Source organism: Oreochromis aureus, linkage group 14 (genome assembly GCF_013358895.1).
Source record: "Oreochromis aureus strain Israel breed Guangdong linkage group 14, ZZ_aureus, whole genome shotgun sequence".
Taxonomy (NCBI): domain Eukaryota; kingdom Metazoa; phylum Chordata; class Actinopteri; order Cichliformes; family Cichlidae; genus Oreochromis; species Oreochromis aureus.
This window is the reverse complement of record NC_052955.1, coordinates 6,439,494-6,463,191: the sequence shown is the minus strand read 5'-3', so window position 1 is coordinate 6,463,191 and position 23,698 is coordinate 6,439,494. Positions and strand designations below refer to the sequence as shown.

Sequence of the window (23,698 nt, the reverse complement as noted above, 5' to 3'; positions counted from 1 at the left end):
ATCACGACTATGCTGTTTTAGTATTTCACTGTTTAGAAATTCTTCCATGATCAGCCAAACCAGATGGTGTCTCTCTCTGTGGAAACCTGGGCAAATGTGATGGGAACACAGATATCGCTCATGACAGTGTTAGGGTCTACCACTTGTCACCACTACACATGTTGTTCATACACATGTAACTCATAATAAATTCACAATTATTTAACCCATAAATAATTTAACCCACACTGGTGGATCTAAAATTGCATACAGTATCAAGGTACAAACACTTTTTAGCACCTCTGCAACAGTATCAAATTTGAAAATAATTTTGGCCATTTTAGAAAAAGTCGTCAAATGTCAAACTAATGTCAAATTTGACCTGAACAGTATGCAAGGGTTACATGTTGTAGTTTCGTAATGTCACACGTATGCTCACCCCGTAAAACTGCTTCGAATGTGACAAATTTCAAAAACTACACCTAACTTTGCGACCTTTACGACAGTCCATCCCAATGGCGTACATATCGGAAAACGGCAGTGAGAAGAAGATGGCGGAGGGAGGTAATGATGCCGAGCTACTCAAGGAGAAGGCGAATAAGTACTTTAAAGGTAACTTCTAAAACCTGTCAAGTCAGTGTGTTTTTTCAGTATTTTTTATAATTTGACACTGTGACCACTGGTTAGCAGCGGCGTGATTGTGTTGCAGTACACCTCAAGCAAAGCCGGTCGCAAATACTAAGCTAAGCTAATATTGCTCAGAGAGCATGCTAATTGTAAACCCCATTCATTGGGATCCGCGGCACTGATGGGTAACAGCAGCTAGCTAGTAGCCACTACACTCAGCAGCGACAGCATCGACGTTAACCCATGCCGTCACTCGTGTCGTGTATATTACACCACCAACTTCCCTATTTATCCAATGTCTCGGAGTTATAAGGTTTATGACCATGCGCTGTGTTTAACAGTCACTGATTTGTTTGCATTTAGCCGCCGTAGCGGGTTAATATTGTAGTTTAAGGTGAGGTTCACATAGAACTCCTAGAATTTTCTGTTAGCCGGCGGCTGCTTGAACAGGAAGAGCAGCGAGGCAGAGCTCCCTAAACTCATGGCAGCAGTTACTGAATCTTCAATGTAACACAACTCTTATTCGTTTATCTGAAATGCAGTTAGATTTCAAGTCACTGAAGAGGCGCTTTTAATATCGTACGATTAGTATTGAAACGTGGTAGTCACGTTGCGCCCCCATTCAAAACACATAGATAATGAAAGTGTCTGTTATGCAACCGGCGCTAGGGTTTCTAGTTAATTTAGGTAGATTCCTTAGTAAATCAAAGCATATAAAATCCAGCCTGAACACAGTGGTGATCTGTGAAACATGCATATGAGGTTATCAGCCGTCATTCACATTTTGTATTAAATACATTTTTCACGCCCACGACAGGTCTGTCTGTCGCTGGTTAATTGGAAACTTCAGCGGCATCTGCGGGGTTGATACTGATGAGTCAGAGCAGGTGCAAAGAAAAGACTGTTATGTGAGGGACAGGATGGTATTTTTCTGCTTTATAATTCATATAACGATGTTAGACATGCACCCCCAGAGGTTGCAGTCCCATTACCTTTCCTAATGTAAGACACATTTTTTCCTAGTGTCAGATTCTAGAATAGAATAGAATTGTCATTGTACATGTACAACGAAATTGTGGGTGCTCCACACCAACTGTGCTGGAATGAAATATAAATGGTAGACAGCAGGAATAAATAGCCAACAGGAGAAATATATACAATCAAGAGGGATATATATAAACAAGAGAAATATATGGCACACATTAGAAAACAAATATGGTCTAAACTAGTACGTTTTGGCAGTGTTATTTTCTTAGTTGTATATATTGCAAAACTTGTAAAACCTGATTTAGTTTGTCTGTTTGTAAAGGTGGGGATATGATTTCTTCATAAACAATGGTGAATTAAAAAAAAAAACTTATTATGTTGGGTGACTGGTCTGCATATAGTTTATGCCCTTAAAAATAAACCCATGAAATATAAATGTGTATATATTATGTTTCTGTGTGTGTGTGTGTGTGTGTGTGTGTGTGTGTGTGTGTATGAAAGAGTTATCATGTTAAAGAATCGTGATTGACCAAAATAATCAACAATTTATTTTTGCTATAATTCAACAGTCCTATGATTAAGTAAACCATATATCATGGCAGTGATATACTCTGCTAAACACACACCATTGAAGTTTTTACAATTTCTTTCACTAGTGGATAACTCATTACATTGTGTTTGAGCGTATGATCAAGGTCCATTTAAACTGCGACTTTGTTTTTTCTTTTCTTTATTCAGAAAAAGACTATGAAAATGCGATCAAGTACTACACAGAAGCCTTGGAACTCAATCCATCCAATGCCATATACTACAGCAACCGAAGCCTGGCATACCTACGCACAGAGTGCTATGGTTATGCCCTGGCAGATGCCACAAAGGCCCTGGAGGTAGACAAAAACTACATTAAGGGATATTACCGCCGTGCCACCTCCAACATGGCACTGGGCAAATTTAAAGCTGCACTAAAAGACTACGAAACGGTAAGAAGCAATAGCATTTTTGATTATTAGGAGACGCATCATTTACACTTGCAATCCAGTCTAAACCTTGAATAGAACAAAGTACAGAGCTCTCCACTTCCATCTGTTGCTCTGTCACCACCAGTTAGGCTCTTTGTGTTGCCTTAACAGCACCAAGTGGGGATTATCCTGTAATCCTGTCATGATGCCAATTAGATCCAGTTTGAAGGCTCTCATACCACAGTTAATGGGGTTTGTGCCTTCCTCATAATAAGCAATATAATTTAAATATAACGATAGACCTTAGGGATCTCTAAAGCTCTGTCTTAGTCTCTAGTTTATTGCACAAACCAGACCACTAACCATGATATTTCAAAAAGCATATTCAATGCTTCTTTAAGCAAATAAGGGTTGGGGCTAGATTTAAATGTGTATATCTCTTAAAAGATATGGGACAGAACATCATGTGACTAAAACCATTGTTCATTTTACATATGATAATTGAGAGATTTGATCCTTTATGTTTCTGTTTCTATTTATATTCTCAGCTTCACAGCTATACAAAGTCCTTGCCCCTATGTATGCTTTAATGCCAGTTAAAGATTAACCAGGGTGTTTATTTCATATCTCTGACCTGATAATAGGTAGTGAGGGTTCGACCGAATGACAAGGATGCAAGGATGAAGTATCAAGAATGTAACAAGATTGTGAAACAGAAGGCTTTTGAGAGAGCCATTGCCAGCGACGAGACAAAGAAATCTGTTGTTGACTCTTTGGACATTGAAAACATGAGTATGTTTGCTTTCTTATTTGAGGAATATACATTAGTATCATATATTAATATTTAATTCAAAAGGTATTAAGGTGAAAGATGTGATGTGAACCATATTATTCTTGACTGTGCAGCGATTGAGGATGACTATACAGGCCCAAAACTTGAAGACGGGAAGGTCACATTGAAGTTCATGAAAGAGATGATGGATTGGTTCAAAGATCAGAAGAAACTGCACAGAAAGTGTGCTTATCAGGTAACCATGGTTATTTATATGACATACAGTAGAGTGAGACAAGGAAATATGTGTATGCCTCTAATTAAACTGGTATGTATGTATGTATTTCTTTTTTTCCCAGATTTTGGTGCAAGTTAAAGATGTTCTGTCAAAACTGCCAAGTCTTGTTGAAATCACGTTAAAAGAGGTGAGGATTTTTCTTCATATACTCACAAATGACGTGAAGTTTTTTTAGTTCACAAATAATGAGTGCAAAATTAGAGCTTGGTTATATTCTCTGAGTGCTAACACTAACAAAACCCATAATGGGAGTACAGCTAGTAGATGATTGTTCATGGCCATTTTTTAAAGTTCTCTATTCTTTGTTAAAGATGTTCTGTTTCTCTTTGTCACAGACAGAAAAAATAACTATTTGTGGGGACACCCATGGCCAATACTACGATCTCCTCAACATCTTCAAGTTGAACGGCTTACCTTCTGACACCAACCCTTATGTATCCTTTGTTTTTGCTGACACTCACACACAGTGGTTTTAAATTTGTGTTCACTGGAGTACTTTTCTGTGTCTAAAATTGTAACAGTCAGATGCCACAAACTTGTCCAGAACTTGTGCGTCATAGTGCTTAACCACAACATTCAGCTGTTCAATGGTGACTTTGTGGATCGTGGCTCTTTCTCTGTTGAGGTCATTCTTACCCTTTTTGGCTTCAAGCTGCTCTACCCCAACAACTTCCACTTGCTTAGAGGTGAGAGTGCTCAAGAGTGTTGTGCATGGATCTCAGGCTGCTATCACATGTCATATTGTACATCATGATAACTACATATGTCTGTTGGCATTGGGTTTAAAGGCATCTACTGCAAACTCCTATAATTTATCAGTAATTTAACACCTTTCACGATTAACTGAACATATCGATTGAATATCAAACAACAACTGCTATGGCATTATGTCCAAATAGTCTATGTATTGTAAAATTATTGTTTTAAAGAATAATCAACTAAAGAAGAAAGGTTCATGTTTTACTTTAATGGAATACACACCACTAACCACACAAATTTGTACCATAAGGTGGTGCAGCATGTCAGTGCAACATTTATTTACCCATACAAGAAACTGAGAGTAAATTCTAGTTCATAGCAGCAGTGTGGTGAATGGCAGAGGTTGTTAAATAGGGGGTGAAATGCTGTCACCTGGTGGTGAAAGTTTAAATTCTGCAGAAGATCGCAAACAACTCTTCTAAAGAGCGATACTCCGAAGTCATTTGCTGGATAATTGATCCTCCATAGTACTGACTGATTAAAATGTTTAAGCGTCCTGTGTAATCCGCAGTAACCTCTTTTAAATCTCCAGGTAACCATGAGACGGACAACATGAACCAGATGTATGGATTTGAAGGGGAGGTCAAAGCCAAGTACACAGCCCAGATGTTTCAGCTTTTCAGCGAGGTGTTCCAGTGGCTTCCTCTTGCACAGTGTATCAACAATAAAGTACTGGTAAGCTTTGAGAATGTGAACTAAAAGGGGTGACACTGGCGATTAATTTATTTGTGCTTAAGGTGTGAATATGTATGGATTAAATTCTTATGGCTGTCATTCAAGTGGAAGTTGATTCAAAATGATCAGATATTTTTTAATGGATACATGTATGTAATGTTTTTCACCTCAGCTATGCTTCTGAAATCATTTTTAAATAGTATGTGTTGTTAAGTGAACTTTCTGACTGCTGTTTTATTCATCACTTTTCTTGTACAAGGTTTTCATGTGTTTTTATTGCTGTACTCACAGTTCTAATTAAATTCTCCATGTCAGGTTATGCATGGTGGGCTGTTCAGTGAAGATGGTGTCACATTGGAAGACTTGAGGAAGATTGACAGGAATAGACAGCCTCCAGACTCAGGTGGGGCCAGACTCTTAAGTCATTATCAGTTTAAATTGCTATAAGAAATAACCTTTAAAAGGGATGACAAGTATAATTTAACACTTTTCCCCATTCTTTCACAGGTCCTATGTGTGACCTCCTCTGGTCAGATCCACAGCCACAGGTGAGTTCTCACCCACAGGTTTATACTGAAGCATAATTCAGTGCTTCCTACCGATCTGGATGCTATTTGTGCCAGTACCTGCTTTATAGTTTGTTTCTTTCTCTCCCTCTTACACAGAATGGCCGGTCGATCAGTAAGCGAGGGGTGAGTTGCCAGTTTGGGCCCGATGTGACGGAGCGCTTCCTGGAGCAGAACAAGCTGGATTTCATTGTGCGTAGTCATGAGGTCAAAGCTGAGGGGTACGAGGTCACTCACTCAGGGAAGTGCATCACCGTGTTTTCAGCACCCAACTACTGGTAAGTAATCAAGTTACCTAACTTAAGTGTTGAGTTGACTGTTAAAAAAGCGGCCCACTTTAACTGTTGTATTCTCCTTTTTTTTCTCAGTGATCAGATGGGAAACAAAGGAGCATATATCCACCTCAGGGGATCAGACCTCAAACCAGAATTTCACCAGTTCACAGCTGTGGTTAGTGTCCTGTGAAGTTTAATAAAATCAATATAATAGTAGTAATAATAATAATGATGATATAGAAATAAATACTTTTTTTAATAAATAAAGCAGTGCAGGCAGTTTCTTCTAAAAGATTAAAAATTTACCCATAATGCGTAAAGTGCATGTTGAGGTTTAGTCAGTCAGGTACATCACTTTTGGGTCCTTAATAAAAAGAAGCGATATCTCAGATGGCAGCCTACATGAAACGGGGATTGAATTGTGCTAATGGAAAAGTGGTTGAAGTGGAACAACAACTTAAAAGTACTTCATTCTCATTAACAAAGATTTAAAAGATGAGAAACCTAGAAACAACATTAATATTATATTACTTAAGTGGATATTTTAACAAAGATCATCACTATACAAATTTTGAATAATTGGTTAGCTTAATGCACAGTGTTACAGTGACATCTGCTGGACTACTGATCTGAACTTCTCCCCCATGTTTAGACCATTTTTTTTCCCTATTGCTAATTTATAAGTAATGTGACCATAATTTGTGATAATGATGCATTAGAAATCATAACACCCTGAGATGAGCAGTGGAGTCACATATTATCCTAACCAAGTGGAATAAAGACAAAAACATTAAACTACTAACTATTAACTGCTAAAAGTTTAGCTAGTGGTGTCTTAAGAGTTTGAAAAATCTTCTTAAATTCGAATCTAATTCTCATCTCCTTTTACAGCCTCATCCGAATGTCAAGCCCATGGCATATGCCAACACGCTAATGCAGTTGGGGATGATGTAGAGACCCATCTAATCTGTCTGTGACACTGATGACCTCCCATCGGATCCGAACCATCCCAGCCACCTCGTTCCTTCCAGCGCTCGGACATGCTGTTGTTCATGCTTAGCCTAAGGGATCCCTCTCCCCAAAAAACTTCAGCTAGTTGTACGCATAAAGTGTGTGGTTTAGTTCGGATGGGAAGAGATCACTTAGACCAGCCCAGTCCAGACCTGGATATACTCCTTCACATTACCGGCTAAAACTGAAAAATTACAATTTCCGTTGTCCCTTTGCCTGCTCTTGTGTTCCATCAGTGGGTACAAAAACAACCACAACATTTTCTGATGAGTTTCCTTCAAGCTGCTTTGTTTCTAAATATGTGAGCTCATCAGATGGCATCATATAGCTGGTATTTACCAAAGATCCGTAATGAAAATGATTGTTCAGTTTTTGCAAGGTGCATCTTGTGACTCTGAAACCTAGCATTGTATACTGTTGGCCTGCATACACAGAGATTAGAGCTTTGTAAACTGGTTGAAAAGCAGCATGTCTGTCAGTGTTTCTCAAACCACTCTACAGTATGTCAGTTTATTTCTCACAAATCCAAAATCTTATTACATGTATGATTCCAGTCTAAAAAACAGAGATTGAGTCTCTGGGTACACACTGAAAGGTGCTGTTTGCCATTAGTGGTGTATTTAGCTGGTTCAGTCACGTGCACTGCTTCCCAGTAAGGAAGATACTGCTGCTCTCCATGTGTTCATCTCCTCGGTCGTCATTGTGCCACTGACCCAGCGGTTCCCGCACAGTCCACTCTCTCCAAACTAGCTTGTAAAGCAAACACTGTTGGCACTCTAGTCTCCAATACATGTTCAATTACCAGTGACTTATTAACCCCGTATGTGAATTTCTTCAGTACACAAACATCCGAAATGCAATCCTGTCTTGAAACGCACAGCTGCATTGTCCAGTGGCCCTCAACTTTTTAGATAAAGAAATACACTGATGTGTATGTATATATACTGTATCATTTAAAGATTCTGTGTAATGTTTGGAGAAAAATATTGAATAAAAAACGCCAGTCTAGTGATTTTAGAAATATGCCTACATCTTTATTTATGTCAGCTAATAGTCTAATCTTGTTTAGCATGCTGAAAATGTTTGCAGTTTCAATGATCTTCAAAAATATTACCTCGTTTTGTTTAATTAAAATTACCAATTTTTTTCATTAAACATACTTAATGTGTTTTAGAAACAGCAAAAGCTACAAATAAGATATCACAGGCATGTGTTATTGAAATGGAAAAGAATCACAAAGGACAGGAAAAGCAATGGAAGACAGCAGGTTTGTATAAGTCTTGACAGCTGTTTTTTTTTTTTTCTTCAAAAATTACTCATTTTGTTTCTGATTTCACATCCATAGAAAATATGGAAGATGGTGAGGAGGAGTATTAAATTGGAGACTAAATGAAGTAAATAATCACAGATCCAAACTCAAGCCAATACTTGAGCAGCAAAGAGCAAGAGTGGAGGAGATGCTATTAGCTATAAATACATTAGCTAATATTTAAAATAAAATGTGAAAAATAGATGGGGACAAGCAGAAAGAGCAACGTACAGTACTGTGCAAAGGTTTTGAACCCCTCTTAATTTCATTAGGTTTAATGTTGTGATGAAGCCAAATTTGAAAGTTTTGATTCAAATGTACTCTGTATAGAGGATCTCAGGAGAAAGGTGCAAGGTCTACAGCTATCTGTAAAACGTGGCCCTGTCATGGTCTGGGGCCGCATTTCAGCCAGTGGTGTTTGGAAACAAAATGCTGGAAATATGAATACAGTCAAAGTTTTATGCACCATCTTCACTGAGAACGGAACAAAGGGCAGACAACATCCGAAGAACTCTGAAGCCTGGAGAGCTAGTCCTGAAGAAATTACAAGAAAGCCTAACAGGGTTCAGGCTGTGTTAAAGAATAACACAGCCTGAACCCATTTTCTTAGCAAAGTATAAAGAAACGACTGGCTGCTCAGTCGTTTTTCACAGTACTGTATAATTATGTAATTCTATCACTTTTGGGGTAACTAACGAAAGGGTCCCATAAAACGATGAAACCGCTTATTTCCTAAAATAAAGGTTAAAATTTATACATCGAGAAAAAGTAAATCAGTTTGCCAACTCATCCGCGACTCCTCAAGCAATGCTACCTGCTTCCTGTGGGCGTGGCGTCGCGCTCATTTGACGTCGCAGACTCCAACAGCTGATCGTCTTTCGTCACCCAAGGCGCCACGAGTTTACAACACAGCACGAGTTTCACAGACCTGTTTCACCTTGTTATGAACCCAGCAGGACACGAAGACAGCAGCAGAAGTCACCGTAGCGCTCCGAGATGCCAAAATATTGTTCGGTCCCAAACTGCAAGAATGACTCGGCGAGCGACAGCGACAGGAAAAGCTTCTACAGGTGAGCAGGGGTTTTAAAGCGGTGTTAGCAGGCCAGCTAAACGCGATGCTCAGATGATACAGGTAGAGGCGCAATCCAACTTCCACCAACTTTTTCCTGTTCGACGGGTTAGTTTCACAATGTCGTTTTTACTGACGGAAAACAACCACCGAGGTTAGAAAATCTCCGCACAGGAGACGCTTTTTATACGTTTGATAAGTTTGTGTCTTCTACTAATGACTTTGAAGGAGCCTTCACTTAATCAACACAGCACTTGACTTGATTTAACCCAGGCCGTCAACACGGTGAAGTCTCGATTCAAGCAAGCTTTTAATCAAGACATTTTTGTTTATGTCAACGCTGTCTGATTTGTAGCTCTAAGGTAGTCTGGTGAGTTAGTTATATTGACACTTAAACTTAGTTGTGCAGAAGAGCAAGCAGAAATAGTGATGTGTCATCCTTATCTTTAAGCTGATGCACTCCTAGAGTGCAGCCAGTATCAGCGATACTTTTAACTTATAAAGGAAGCTTATGTAGAGGACAGCAGTGGACCAATATGCTTAATCTGAATACTTTGACAGTTTTATTTATTTTTTTACACCTAATATTTTTAATTAATTAAGTAGTTAAGTAAAAAAAAACACATGTCTGTGAAGGTTCTCAGTCATCCAGGTCATCGTAGTCTAAGGAGCTTGGAAAGAAAAGCGTCAGTTCAGAACTGAAGAAGCTTCTCGGATGAGAGGTAAAACGTCTTCAAGCAACTCAAAGAAGTCCAGACTAAAAGAAAAGAAGTCCTTTAAACTAAAAACACACATCTCACAATGCTTCACCTGTTTTGAAGCATTTTATTTTATTTTATTCTGGAGACCTTGAATGTGCATGCTTGGAAAGCACTTTGTGTTGATTTCTGCTGTGCTGTATATGTGACAGTTGACACAAACGGGTTATTATCGTAGTTAGTTAGTTCATACTTGATTTGTTCAATTCCAATAAAGCATTTCATATATATCATTGTCTATAGGTAATGAGTCTTCTGATAACATCTGTGACCAAGAAAACTATCTGAAAAATATCTGACATAAAGACATGACACGACTGAAACATCACTTTTACCACACCATGATGATGTTGTCTGGATGTTTATTAATTCCTACACGGATATTTGCAGTGTATTTAATTACAGCCATAAAATAGCTCCACAGGATGCTCCTCTGCCTCACTCACTACAGCCTACACGTGTCTACTCAGTCAGGGTCACGTGACTTTACAATAACAAAACATGGCAGCAGAACAGGCAGGAGGGGGGAGGGGCAACATGTGCTGGCATGTCTGTTTGATCAAATGGGAGGAACATACTGAACTTAATGGAGAGAAACAAATTAAAGTATCACTCTGCCCACCCCTAGATTTTGTAAGTCGCTATAGCATGCAAGTAATTTACAATGAATTCAAAAGATGAAACATCCTACGAATGAAATAAACTATTTTAGCAATAAGAAGAGTACTTTAAGAATATTTCCTAACACCTTGGCTGTTTTGGGGGGTTTAGTTTTTTTGTTGTTGTTTTTTTTTGGCTGTGTAATTTGAAAGGGTGATTCAGAACAAAAGTAAATATGAACACAGCTACACTAGCTGCAAGCTGCTGCAAGATGTAATTGGTCAGAGCAAGCCAAAATGTGATGAGTCCACAGAGTCAGTCAGTTACCCGATCAGATCATATCAGATGCACTGATCCGGACTGTCCAATCACTGACATACAGACACAGAATGTAAACTGAGTTTTAGGCAGCCGTTTTCTCGTTGCACAATCATTTGAACAATTTCACTTGAAGGAAGTGTGATCAGTGTTTTACGTCAGTAATTTTCAATGTTTTCTAGGTTCCCTCTTCAGGACCCAGTCAGGCTGCAGCAGTGGCTGAAGAACATGGGACGTGAGAACTGGGTTCCCTCTCGACACCAGTATATTTGCCACGAACATTTTGCACCTTCATGTTTCAAAGTGCGATGGGGGATCCGTTACCTTGAGAGAGACGCTGTGCCCACTGTGTTTCAGGAGGCTGAGGTAAAGCAAAAAGAAACTAAACTTGATTTTTATTGTTGCAAAGTATCGCCAATTATTTTACTGAATGCTGAGATCTTGTTTTAAAACACAGGAAAGTTTCATTCCTCTACATGGATTTTAGTTTAAGCATTTTACCTTAGTTCATAAGGCTAACATTTGTGTTGAAGCCCATCTCTTGCATTATTTTAAGTAGTGATAGTGTTGTTGTAATTGTGGAGACTCTATGCTAGAGTCACACAGCATTTTTTTTTCTTTTTTTTTGTCTTGAACAAAACTAACCAGAATAATACAGAAGTTTATGTTGCATACCAGAATATACAATAACAAATATGTCATTTTATAGCTTTACCCTGACTTAATTGACCAACACATCTCTTCATCAGCAACGTGTCAGAAGAATTGTATTGTTTGGAAAAACTAAGTCACTTAGACTGTTAACCCTGTTTTATGCTTTTTGATTTATCTTTTTAGAAACGGAAAGCCACAGACAATGGTGAGAAGAAACCAAAGCGTCTTCGAACTAGCTGTAATCCAAGCGAATCGGTATCAGATGACAAGACCATGGTTTTTGACGCAGCAGACATGCAAAACACAGTGCACACTGTGCACCTGTATCAGATTGCTGTCGACCCATCGCAACAAGAAGAAACCAGCTTGGTGCAATTGAGTGATGTTGGAGAATCTGACTGCTCTTTTGAGCCAGAACTAGACTCACTGGCAACAGTAGACAGACTAGAAACGGGGGTAAACTTCCCTTTAACTGTTTTACACACAATAGATCATCTAAGTAACAGTGGGGAGAAGACAGAGGTTGTAGTTATGTCTCAATGTCCTGCTGGCGAAGGGCAAGATGAGCTTATGAATGAAATAACTGCGGCCATTTTAACTCAGGGACACAGGCTGGTAGTGAATGACTCCACCCTTGAGTGCACAGATGAGGCTGTGGCCTTAAGTGGAGTTGAAGATGTGACGCATACCACAGAGTTGTTCTCTGATGGCGACGACGACAACCATGAAACTCAAGTCATTGCCTACTTCGAGACGATACCGAATGTTTTGCCCAAAGACACCATTACCCAGTTTACCTTTTCACCAGAAACGGTACTATCATCGGCTCTGAGCTCCACACCCATCACATCCACTCTGCCTATAGTGTCCAAACACGCAGCACCTTCCCCCACATCCCTGGTCCTCACTATGGAAAGACTGGATTCTGAAGGAGGAGAGGGAGATGAAGGCAAGTCGGAGGACGACGATACAGAGCAAGATTACCAGCTCGAGGAGCACTGGTGAGTTCTGATGCTTAATTTTATTTTATTTATTTTTTTTATTCAATGAAAGACTCTTTCTTATAGCCCCATGCTGTATTACAGTTTTTAGACTCTTTATTTTTATTACATTATCAGCTACCACAAGAACAGTTTGAGTAAGGAGCAGCTGGAGGGAATTGTGTGTGAGCTACAGAAAAAGGTGAAAGTGCTACAGCAGCGGCACCGAAGACACCTGGAAAAACTTGTTGGACTGGAGAACACGGTCAGCCAGCTGAGACAAAGCAATCTGCTGAACGAAGAGCGTCTGCAGCTACTTGAGAGGGTATTTATTGGAATGAAGTTCAGATTGGCAGCTGTAGCTGTCTTCTAATATATCACTCAAAATCATTTAAGTTTTTATTTAACTGAAATAATTTTGTCTCTTTGTTTCTCAGGCGTACGTACAGACCAATGGAGCAGTGTCTGATGCTGGTGAGACGGTCACCATCATCTATGAGGAGGACGATGCTGCTTACTTGTATACACCACTGATAGATACAGAGGCAAAGCTGTGAGGCCTGACTGACTGCGGACATCCCATCTCTGCGTCTGTGCCAAAAAAATAAATAAATGAAAGAATAATGGGGCTTAAGCTGTTGAAAACAAAACACTACAAAATTTTGTTCTTTTCAGTTTTGTCTCTAATCCAGAAAAAAATCTGTTTGAAATGTGACTGTGGGTTAGTCCATCTGCTGTGAACTTTCAACAAATACGGATGAATAGTGGGACAGTGTTGAATGTGTTTACCCTTTCAGCCAATTTTGATTTGGTTTGTGGTAATGTACATATAATTAAAATTACTTCAGTTTGGGTTCCCGCTTGATATGTGTAGTTTTTATGAATCAACATATTTATTTAAAAAACAAAAACAAAGATTATTTAACCATTGAAGTGCATTTTATGAGAAGGAGTTGGATATAATTATCACTGACGGCACTGAAAGGCAGGCTGGAACAAAACAAATGAGTCAACACAGAACACACCCTGTTTTCTGAATTGCAGCTTTGGTTCTTGGAAGTTTACTCTCATTTTCCATTACACTGAGAACAGCATGTAGCGATTTGATCTAAAAGGCATTTCTTATTTATTTATGTGTAAATATGTGCGTGCTTGTCTCCTCCCACCTTTGTCCCAGAGATTAAATTCGCTACACTTTATTGAAGGATGCCCCAAATCCCACTTCATCTTCCTGTCTAAAAGAACGGATAGTGAGGGCAGGCATTTAACTAGTTTGTTGTCCCCTTGGTGGTGGTCCTGTCTGTTGTTGACCCACTCTGAGCTCACGTGTGTTGTCACATGAGGCAAAGTGTGACACAAGGCGTGGGTCATTATGTCAGAGGAGCCATTGTGCGACTCCTTTGGGTGACATTTCCTCGTCATGTGAGTTTTTAAAGTTTCAGAAGTCAAAATTTTAGTGGGGTTTTAATCACCTTGGAAGGGTTCTGAAGACTGCATTGTAAGTGGCTGACAGCTGGTGTCGTTAACCACCACTTCTTTTTGAAAATGGTCGTCCTTTCACTCCTCTGTCAAAGCACGCGCTTCCTTGGTCCAATAAGCACATCACTCAAGACTCTACAACTAGTCTTTTTATTATTCATGTTATTTCAGTTACAATCACTGTATGTTTTGGTCATTTAAATATAAACAGTATATCTAGTAACATTGTGAATATTATTGAAAGTAAATCTATAAGAAAAGTCACGAACACTGTTACATCTTATGTCATAAAACACACCAGTAGTCGGCCTAAAACAAAAATGTACATATTTAGGCCAAATGTCACATTTAACCAACCTTTCAAAATCTGGCTTTTAGACAACGATAATTTAAATGTACATTACCTCACCTACTCCACTTTAAAAAAAGTGGAACTTTAAAGAGGACCTAACATTTTTTTGCTTTACTAGTATTTAAAAAGAGAACATAAGTAGTTTTTGTTTTGTTTTTTCCCTTATGGAAATGAACATAATGCTAATAGAGAAACTGTGCTATAATTTTGTTCAATAAAACCTGTAGCAAATTCTGTATATGATGTAGAGTTGAGGCATTACTCAACAGTAGAACTGCCAGCAAAAGCAGCAGTTCATTAAACCTTCTGCTTGATTTCACAAGAGTGTGATTTTGGTTTCTGTCACTAGATGGTGGCAGTGCCAGTAAAATCTTACTGGATGGTCCATCTGGATTGTTAAAATTTTAAGTTAGAGGGTTTCACATCTTTACAGTGACTGATTGAAAGAGGGATTTAATACAGTCGAAGTGGTTCAGATAAGACCAACACATTACATTACTTTTTAAAATAAATGACTGCAAACAAGTTTTACCTTCATTACCAGTGTAATGTTGCTATGCAGTTAGTCTTGTTCTGAGTATTCATTTTTTGCTTAATTGCTCTCATTTGTCAGTTTCATTATAAAAGTGGAAATGAATGTCTAAATATGTTCTGTGGGGAATGGAATGAGCTAGAATTATAATAACTTGCAAAAGTACCTTGGATGGCTGCATGGAGAGTTAAGATCCAACTGTGGATATGCACAGTAAAATAGATAATATTGTTAATTGAAAGAAATTCACATCAGCTTGAATTGCAAAAGAAATAAAATAGTTATTTCCTCTGTGTGAATAAAATGAGAACTGCTTTTTTTATGCTGCAGGATATGACCCTTTAATTGTCCACAAAGTGACAATGTCACTGTTTTATTTTATGTTTAATCAAGTGCTCAGAGAAGGGAGTCAGCTAAATGAGAAAATACTCGAGATTCACTCTGTTGCCTTGAGGAACTACAGAGCAGTCAAAAAATGCCTGATGCCTAAATACAGATCCACCTACAGAGGATAGCATAACGTAACCCTCTCATTGTGGAAGCCATTTGTGCTGTGAAATCTTGACCTTAGTCAAAGAGTGTCTTGATTGGACATGCTAATTACTTAATATTTCTTAACAAATTTCAAACTATAAGGCCATTTTGAATTTTTTAGCCATACATTTCATTTAATATCTCATCATCCTCTCCACTATCCCGAGTATGAGCAGCGACATGCCAGGAAGTTTTCACCTATTTGTCTCCCATCTTGTCTTGGTGGTAGACGTAGGAGTTAGGAATGGGAACCTGAGGGTGAGGAGCTGGTGAAAGAGAGGTGTGGAGCATAGGAGAGAGGTGGCTGACCTCTGGGCAGCCGTCAGGTAGCTTGTAAAGAGACAGTTGGTGACACTGGGAAGATGGAGGCATGCTGACAGGAGTCTGCATAAAAATGTAAACACAACTATGAGCACAGAAAGGAAGAAACAATTTTAATTAATTTTATTTCACTGAATCAATGAACAAGTATTGTGCTGATTAATAGCTTACAAATGGCACATAATCAAAATGTGTGGCCTTGGGAAAGGACTAGGCTAATAATTATATTACAGCAGGTATTATTTTCAAATATTAGCTGATAATCACATTTGAAGCAACATCAGTCTATTAAAATTTCTAGAAACTTACCAGCATACTGTGAAGGTACAGGCAAACCCCTAATGGCAGGCACAGGCAAAGGATAACTAGCTACCTTCTCTTACAAAACAGAAATTCCTATGTAAATCATATGTTTGTAGCTCTGCCTGTTTTATTAGCCTTTATGCAAGTTTTCAGTTTCTCAATAACACAGCAAAAACCATTGTAAAATAAGTATATGTATTACATTCACAGCATGTCATTGGCACTGCTTGACACTGGACCCAGGTCAAAATTTATCCTTTATCTGAGGGCTGGCAAACTTTAAATTAAGGCAGTGGCAATATATAAAGCTTTCAGTGACAGTAGGAGAGACCTTATTTCCCTAAGGGGACCCCTGACTCCACTCACTGCAGAGGCAAGACACATGCATGATCCTATTTAAACAAACCTAATAGCAGCAATGAAAGCCACAAAAAGCACAACCAACTAAAGTAGGATGGTGACGAGAAGAGGGAAAATAACGATTAAATATGATGCTGATTAGCTAAATGCTGGTTGCTTCCTGAGTGCACTGTATTGACACCCACCTGCAGTGTGTTACTGCCACTATTTCTCAGTTCATCTAGGTAAGTCAACCACAGCTTCAGCCTCTGCCATGTAGTCTTTATTTCTGCTTGCACCTGTAAGAAAGGGGTGAGTAATGGGGGAGGAAAAGAAGCTTGAAAAAGGATAGTAATGAGAACTGAATTTGGAAACTTGACTTACAAACTGGGTTAACAACTAAGACAAGGAAGAGGCTAAACATTGCAAAGAGTGTTTGCAAGTAAGGGAAATATCTCAAATGCAAAAGCTAAAATCTGCATAAAATGAGTAACACATCCTCTGTTGAACATGAAAAACATTTACAAGTGACGCATGTCTTAATTCTTAAACTGTGGAACATATGAACAACATCAAGACCAAGAGGGCCTGCACCTTTTTTAGTGTCACCTAGTCCCTTTTCACTGCAGATGGGCATTACATTGACTTACATGAATTTTTCGGCTGACCATTCAATTGAGCTAACTATAACCTGTATGCTGACCTTAAACAAGCCCTGCTCTAACCTTAAACTGAGGCGTCATTCAAAAATGTAATGATTAATATTATGAGCAATTTGTTTTGTCCACCACATCACATGCTACATACCTCCTTGTTGACAAAACAGTACAGGACGGCTACAAGTAAACCCTGTGAAGAGTTTGTATTAAAGGTCATTTAGTAGTGTTTTGCTATTTTTATCTCCAAATTATTATGATGGTGAATATTATCAGGCTAGTTGGATATGCAGATTCTTGATTATACCTGAAAAGAGTTGAAGAAGAGCTGGAAGAAGAGGTTGATATTGCGAAAGACTCCATCTGTTTGCACATTCGTCAACACCGCAAACACAACTTCATGGATCCCCAGCAGAGGGATCAGGGTCAACGTGGATTTGGCCAGTCTGGAGAGAAACATGAGAATCAAATGTTCCCTGGTGTTTACTTGTTAAACTGTTATTAAACTCACTGAAGCAGGACAAATGATATGCTTACTTTTGTAGGCGAAGGTTATATCAAGATATAACAGAGTTCCCTTACTTGTCTTCTCTTAATTACTGTCTGTATATGTGTGAGTTTTGATCTTTACACTTACACACAAGATTCTAACAAAAAAGTCTATCAATTAGTTAATTCATGTTTTATTTTCACCTGATTTTTGTAATTGCTAAGCAAAAACGAAAGGAAAAAAACTAAAATTAAACTAAATTAAACATAGATGAGCAAATTAGGTCAAACATTAGATAATTATGTCAACACAACAAGGAGATGGAAGCACCTCCACTCATCTTGTGCTGGAAATTCTCACTATACATAATGCAGTTCTCAAATCAGTAACGCTTTTCCTCACCCACATTAGACATTCCACATTTACACACAACGCTATGGTTACTACACATACTTCACTACTAAAGATATTTGTTACTGTGTTGATGCACTTCTAACTTGAATCAGCACACACTCTCTCTGGAGCTCTCACTTCCCTGAATACTGTATTAGTATTTCCAGTCAAGTTACTTCAAGTTTTGTTCAAATATTTATACTGTCAGATGTTTACACACTCTCACAGGTTTACTTGGAACACATAGAAATACATACTGTCAGTTTGTGTCACAGGTGAATGTGACAGCACAGTAATTACACTCATTTCACTGACTATTCATGTTTTGACATATGTTAAAAAGGTTTTGATTGTAAGAGTCTTTCGTGTTATAAAAAATGCCAGAATGACTTTTTCTGCTGTGAGAATTGCGGCGATCGAGAAAAACTGTATCTTTTGTCATTGTAAGTGTTCATTACTTTGTTGTTATCTACATACCTGAATTTATAGTCAGTATATCTCATCTGATGGGCTTTCAGTTTAGATATAAGGATCAGAATGATGCGAATAAAGATGAAGAAGTTAACCTGAAAAGATAAAATAAGAGAAACAGACTCATTAGCATATTAATTTTGTAATTATTATTTTAGTCATTTTAGTTTTAATTTGAAAGCTGGAGGTGATATGTAGGTGAATATGATGTACAGACTGCCCCGCCCCCCCTGTAGGTCACAGGGCTGTTTATGGTCACATAACTCACACATGATTGTTCATAGTGACAAATTTACTTTATAACCTTTATATTTGTGTGTGTCTATTACCATTATGGCCAAGAGAATAGGGATACGAATTATACACCAGTAAGTCATGTTTTCATTTATCTCCCAACACCTGAAAAACACAGATGTTGCATGAAGATGATAAGCAATTTTTATTTACTTGAGCTCTCCATTCTGATTTCATGTATTGTAATAACATATGCATTACTTATATATTACCATGACATCAACACTTTTTTTAATCACGGTAAAACCATGGAGAATTACTACAGAACGAAAATGGTGTTAAATCTACTGCATACATATACTAAAGCTATGATGTAGAGTGTAGTTAAGAGATTAAAGAAGAGACGAGAAAAGAATACAAATAGGTACAAGGCAGCACAATGTCAGCAAAATAATTATTAAAGAAGTCAAACTAAAAGTTCACCTTGTGTCTTCATACATGTAACGTACAAGAATCCAGGGAACGACAAATAACACTGGGGTGCCTGAAACAACGACAGTTCAGGTAAGCAGAGAAAATTCAGGATTGTGAGATTGACCTAACCAATTTTGGCATAATGTGAGCCAAGCCTTTAACTACTTCATTTCCTTTGTGTTGTATGTGGCTACTTTTGTCTGGTGTCCATTGCTTACCCCAGCCTATCAACAGATATCCACCAAAAAAGCGGTTTTCAGAGAAAGCCATCAGTGCCAGCAAGTTGTGCAGATACAGGCCTTCCACGAGAAGCCAGTAGTAGTTGGCTCCCACACAGTAATGCATCAGCACTTGAGCCACAAGGCAGCTGGACAATGCCTAATATTTAAGTGTGTTTTTAGGAGGAGATACAAAAAAGTAGAATTAGGAAGTATACGTCACTTCTAACTGTTATGAATCTTCAGAGTCCCTCGCTATACTTAAGTCTATATGAGGAAATTAAAAAACTGCCTGGGTAATGAACACTCAAATTAACTCAAATTAATAATTAATTATCACTTAGTATTACTACATGTTAACTCGCATGAATGATGAAGCGGTCCAAGGAAGGGATGTCAAATATATTCAACTATGTCATCTGTGAAATGACACATATGTTAATATCACTGAAATAATACCAGTTTTTTATGCTTGTAACCTGGTTACTGTTCACTTCAAAGACGTCCCTGTTGTCTGTGAACTCCAGGTAGGTTTTACCCAGTAGAGCATCTTTAGTCAGGATGGAGAGAGCTCGCAGAATGAACGACGCAAACAAGTTGCTGTGGATGTAGTTTCTGGTACAGTGGAGCTTACTGCAAGTATCACAAAGGTTAAATACTGTTAAAAACATAATAATCACAAAACAAAGTCAGCCTGCTAAACATGTGGCACATAGAGAGTGAGATTTATTTCACTTTTTGTTTCTAATTTTTTGTAACAACAGGGCTTATAGCTGCAGTGCTAAGGCTTGTGTAATTTCCCCATGTTTCATGGATTATTGTTGTTATGGTATTTGCACTTGCAAAAGCTTCACAGCTCTAGCTAAAGAAAAGTTGGTTTGAGAAGAAAGTCTTCTTAAATGCTACTTAGAGAAATATTCGAGTATGAGACAGATTACCTACCTGAAAAAGAGAAGAATAATCAGAGCCACACAGAGGCTGACCAGACTGAGAGAGTAGCCCACTGTGTACATGACCCGAAAGCAGGCATAAATAATAATTTGCTTCTCCTACACAGAATAAAACAAAAAGACAAGGGTGGGTTATTACTGTGAGGCCACTAAATATGAACCTACGTAAGTTCCTTTTACTAAATTCTAATTGTTTTAAAATCTGTTATTCAGAATAATTGTGCACTTTCAAATGGAAAAATAAAGTATTGATTCTACTGATTTTGCAGTTTCACACTTTGTTTTGCGCTAGCTATCATACCTGATGTACCCTTGAATTTGCTATAATTTTAAATCAATTCTACTTTTGGTGACAGTTTTCTGATAATTAGTCTTCTGATTAATTATTTTCTGACCAATTTTCCTATATGCTCCTGGCATACCTCCTCCTGTTGGCTGTCCTCAGGTTGGCACTGAGAATGATCCCTCCAGGTTTGACTGGAGTTTCTGGTGGCCCATTTGCCATCAGGGCCACACTCACGCAACACAAAGCCACTACGCACTACAGGAAAACAGAAAAGAGGCTAAAACACATGCCTGTGATTAAAACAATGCCTTTATCTGTGTTTATATAGCCTGTTGCTATGTCCATGTGTTTTTGGATAGCGATATTTTAAAAAAATCATTTATTCTCTGTACATCACTGCAGCAGATTTTAAAATCAAATATTTAACATGGGATTAAAATACAGTCACTTAATTGGACATTGGATAGAAGTATTGTTTTGAATATTTGGATAAGTATCAGTTGCAGTCATTTAACTCACCGAAGTCTAGAACCCATGGACATGCCCAAATAGTGGATTTCCTTTCTTGAAATGCTCTGCCAGATTGTTACTGCAGCCATCTTCAGTTGCTGCCTGTTTTCAGGTCTTTTTGCATTCAGTTTTTTACTGAATAACGCAAAAGCTGCTTTGCTCTGGTGGGTTTAGTTGAGGCGACTGACTTGAAGAATATCCCATTTCTTCGTTTTGAGAAGCTCTTGGGTTGCTTTTAAAGCATATTTTAGATCACTAACCATTTGCACTGTGAAGTATGTCCCCATCAGTTTTGCAGTATTCGTCTGAATAGCAATGACTGTGAGCAAAGAGAATAGCCCTGTACACTTCAGAATTATTCCTGCTTCTTCTAAGAGCAGTCACCTTATCAGTAACCACCAGTGACCCGGTTCCAGTGGCAGCCATACATGCCCATGCCATAACATTATGTCCTCCATATTTGACAGATAATGCAGTATGTTTTGAACTGTTTCTACTCTACATATTTTCCTCTTCCCATCATTCTGGTACAAATTAATCTCGGTTTAATCTCTCCAAATATCAGTGGTTTTCCAAAACTGTGCAGGCTCTTTCATGTGTATCAGTTTGTATCAGAAGGTGTCTCTTAATTGTAGACTTTTACATTGGTACCTACCCTCACAAGAGTGTTCTTGACTTGGTTAGCTGTTGTGAAGGATTTTTTTTTAACAAAGGAGAAAAATCTGCATTCATCCAGCTTAGTAATGCTCTGTGGTCTTTCTGACCTTTTAATGTTGTTGAGTTCATTATTGTGTTCCTTCTTTTGGCACACTTAAAGTTTTTGCTGTCTTTCTTATAGGTTTATTTTGTTTTTTTAATTTTTTATTTTGCCATATAGATGGCCACCATGTCTGTGTGGGTTCTCTATCTACTGTAGGTCGCCTACACCTTCATCTCTTTGGACCTCATATTGAGAATTGTAGTGATAAGTTATCAAATACAAGTTCAACACTTGAAATCAACTCTGAGTCTTTTATCGGCTTAAATTATCACAACATAACAAGGGAACAGCTCTCATATGGCCATAAAAGTGTTTGTCAGTCCAATTATTTTTTGAGCTTCTGAATGGCTGTAATTCCAAAACAGTTAATAAAGTTTTTTATTAAGCCATTTGAATTGAATCACTAAAAGCTGAAGGTTTGCAGTCACATAGTCACATCTGAGTTGTTTCATTTAAAACTCATTGTTGTGGTGTACTGAGAAAAAATTGCAGGAAAATGTGTAATTGTAAAAAAAAAACTTTACCTAAATGTGTATATATGTGTGTTTGCGACCATTTATACCTTGGTTGTACCAAGGTAGGTACCAGGGGCAGGGCACCTTGACTGTAGAGTTGGGTTGTCCATCTGACCAACAAGCATATTCGTCAAACATGCGACTGCATACCAGTTCTGGAGACAGAATAAGAATGAATGAATTTTGTGTTTTATAATCAGTCGTTGAGATGGATGAATGTTCTATAAAACTTTCACCATGTTTGCACATTTATTCTAAATTAAATTATTTAATCTTAAATTAATGAACTATGATTATATATGATTGTATATATATGATTATTGAGCATATGTGTGGATTACCGTTTGGTCCGGGTTCTGTGCTCATCCTGACCAGACACTCATTTCTGTAGCGCATCCATTCTGCCACCATATCTTCAACAGTCCTCCCTGACGTACTCTACACACACACACACACACACACACACACACACACACACACACACACACACACACACACACACACACACAAATGACCTGAAATGATAATTTATAGCCACTAAATACTAAACCCAACCTGTACCCTCAGTCAGACCCAACCGCTTAAGCCTAATACCAATTTTAACCCTTAAACCAGGTCTAAACCCACAAACACCTCTTTGAATGTGGAATGTGAAAATGAGGACTAACAGAAATGCCCTTTTGGTTTCAAATTGGTACATGAAGATACAAAAGTGAACATATGACAATATTTTAGCCTTACATTAGTCAACACTTGCATTTAAATTACATGACGATAAAGGATGCAAGTTCTGTGGCTTACAAATGACTGTGCTTTAAAATCATCTATATACTTTTTTCCTTTGCATGCTTTTCTTTTATAGACTTTTAACATTATTATGGATACTCTTAGACCAATGCTTACTGTCTGTTCACAATCTATATTCATTCTGGTAATCCCCACTAGGGCTTTTGGCAAAGAGTGCCTAATAAACTGGCATTTCACTGGATGTTGTACAGCTGCAGTTCTACAGCTACAGAACTTTTTTTTTCAAGTATCAGGTATCGTTTGGCCATTGCTGGCACAATTAAATACTTTACCACAGTCCTGTCGAGTAGAAAGAGGATGATGAATATGTGAGAAGCCTTCATCATTCAGAGGTGCACCAGGCTGGCCGTGCATAGGTCACCACAAAGCTACAGAAGGTCATTCAGAGGTCATTAGTGAGTAAACAAAGATTAAATCAGGAAGTGGTGTAACATATTCTGTTCTCTACCATATTGCCTGTAAATACAGAAAAAAACAG

At 38.1% G+C, this 23,698-nt stretch overlaps 3 protein-coding genes across 3 annotated transcripts; 2 read left to right on the top strand and 1 right to left on the bottom strand.

Annotated features, from left to right (window-relative positions):
- Nucleotides 1-495: 495 nt before the first annotated feature.
- ppp5c (protein phosphatase 5, catalytic subunit) lies at nucleotides 496-7,929 on the top strand. The gene is made up of 13 exons (XM_031739960.2): nucleotides 496-591; nucleotides 2,332-2,573; nucleotides 3,197-3,344; nucleotides 3,459-3,580; nucleotides 3,684-3,749; nucleotides 3,958-4,056; nucleotides 4,203-4,308; nucleotides 4,914-5,056; nucleotides 5,372-5,459; nucleotides 5,564-5,604; nucleotides 5,722-5,900; nucleotides 5,991-6,072; nucleotides 6,789-7,929. Exons 1-13 carry the CDS (start codon nucleotides 531-533, stop codon nucleotides 6,849-6,851), a joined length of 1,440 nt encoding a protein of 479 aa, XP_031595820.1. The 5' UTR covers nucleotides 496-530; the 3' UTR covers nucleotides 6,852-7,929.
- Nucleotides 7,930-9,088: 1,159 nt separating this feature from the next.
- Nucleotides 9,089-13,450, top strand: LOC116320391 (THAP domain-containing protein 5-like). The gene is made up of 5 exons (XM_031739993.2): nucleotides 9,089-9,287; nucleotides 11,145-11,328; nucleotides 11,800-12,617; nucleotides 12,735-12,921; nucleotides 13,034-13,450. Exons 1-5 carry the CDS (start codon nucleotides 9,214-9,216, stop codon nucleotides 13,151-13,153), a joined length of 1,383 nt encoding a protein of 460 aa, XP_031595853.2. The 5' UTR covers nucleotides 9,089-9,213; the 3' UTR covers nucleotides 13,154-13,450.
- Nucleotides 13,451-15,691: 2,241 nt separating this feature from the next.
- On the bottom strand, nucleotides 15,692-22,824 carry LOC116320334 (glucagon receptor-like). The gene is made up of 13 exons (XM_031739920.2): nucleotides 22,755-22,824; nucleotides 22,461-22,568; nucleotides 20,765-20,883; nucleotides 20,335-20,441; nucleotides 19,872-20,025; nucleotides 19,393-19,552; nucleotides 19,184-19,244; nucleotides 18,796-18,865; nucleotides 18,473-18,561; nucleotides 17,420-17,558; nucleotides 17,264-17,305; nucleotides 16,663-16,755; nucleotides 15,692-15,877 (listed from the first exon to the last, which is right to left on the bottom strand). Exons 1-13 carry the CDS (start codon nucleotides 22,822-22,824, stop codon nucleotides 15,692-15,694), a joined length of 1,398 nt encoding a protein of 465 aa, XP_031595780.2.
- Nucleotides 22,825-23,698: the final 874 nt, after the last annotated feature.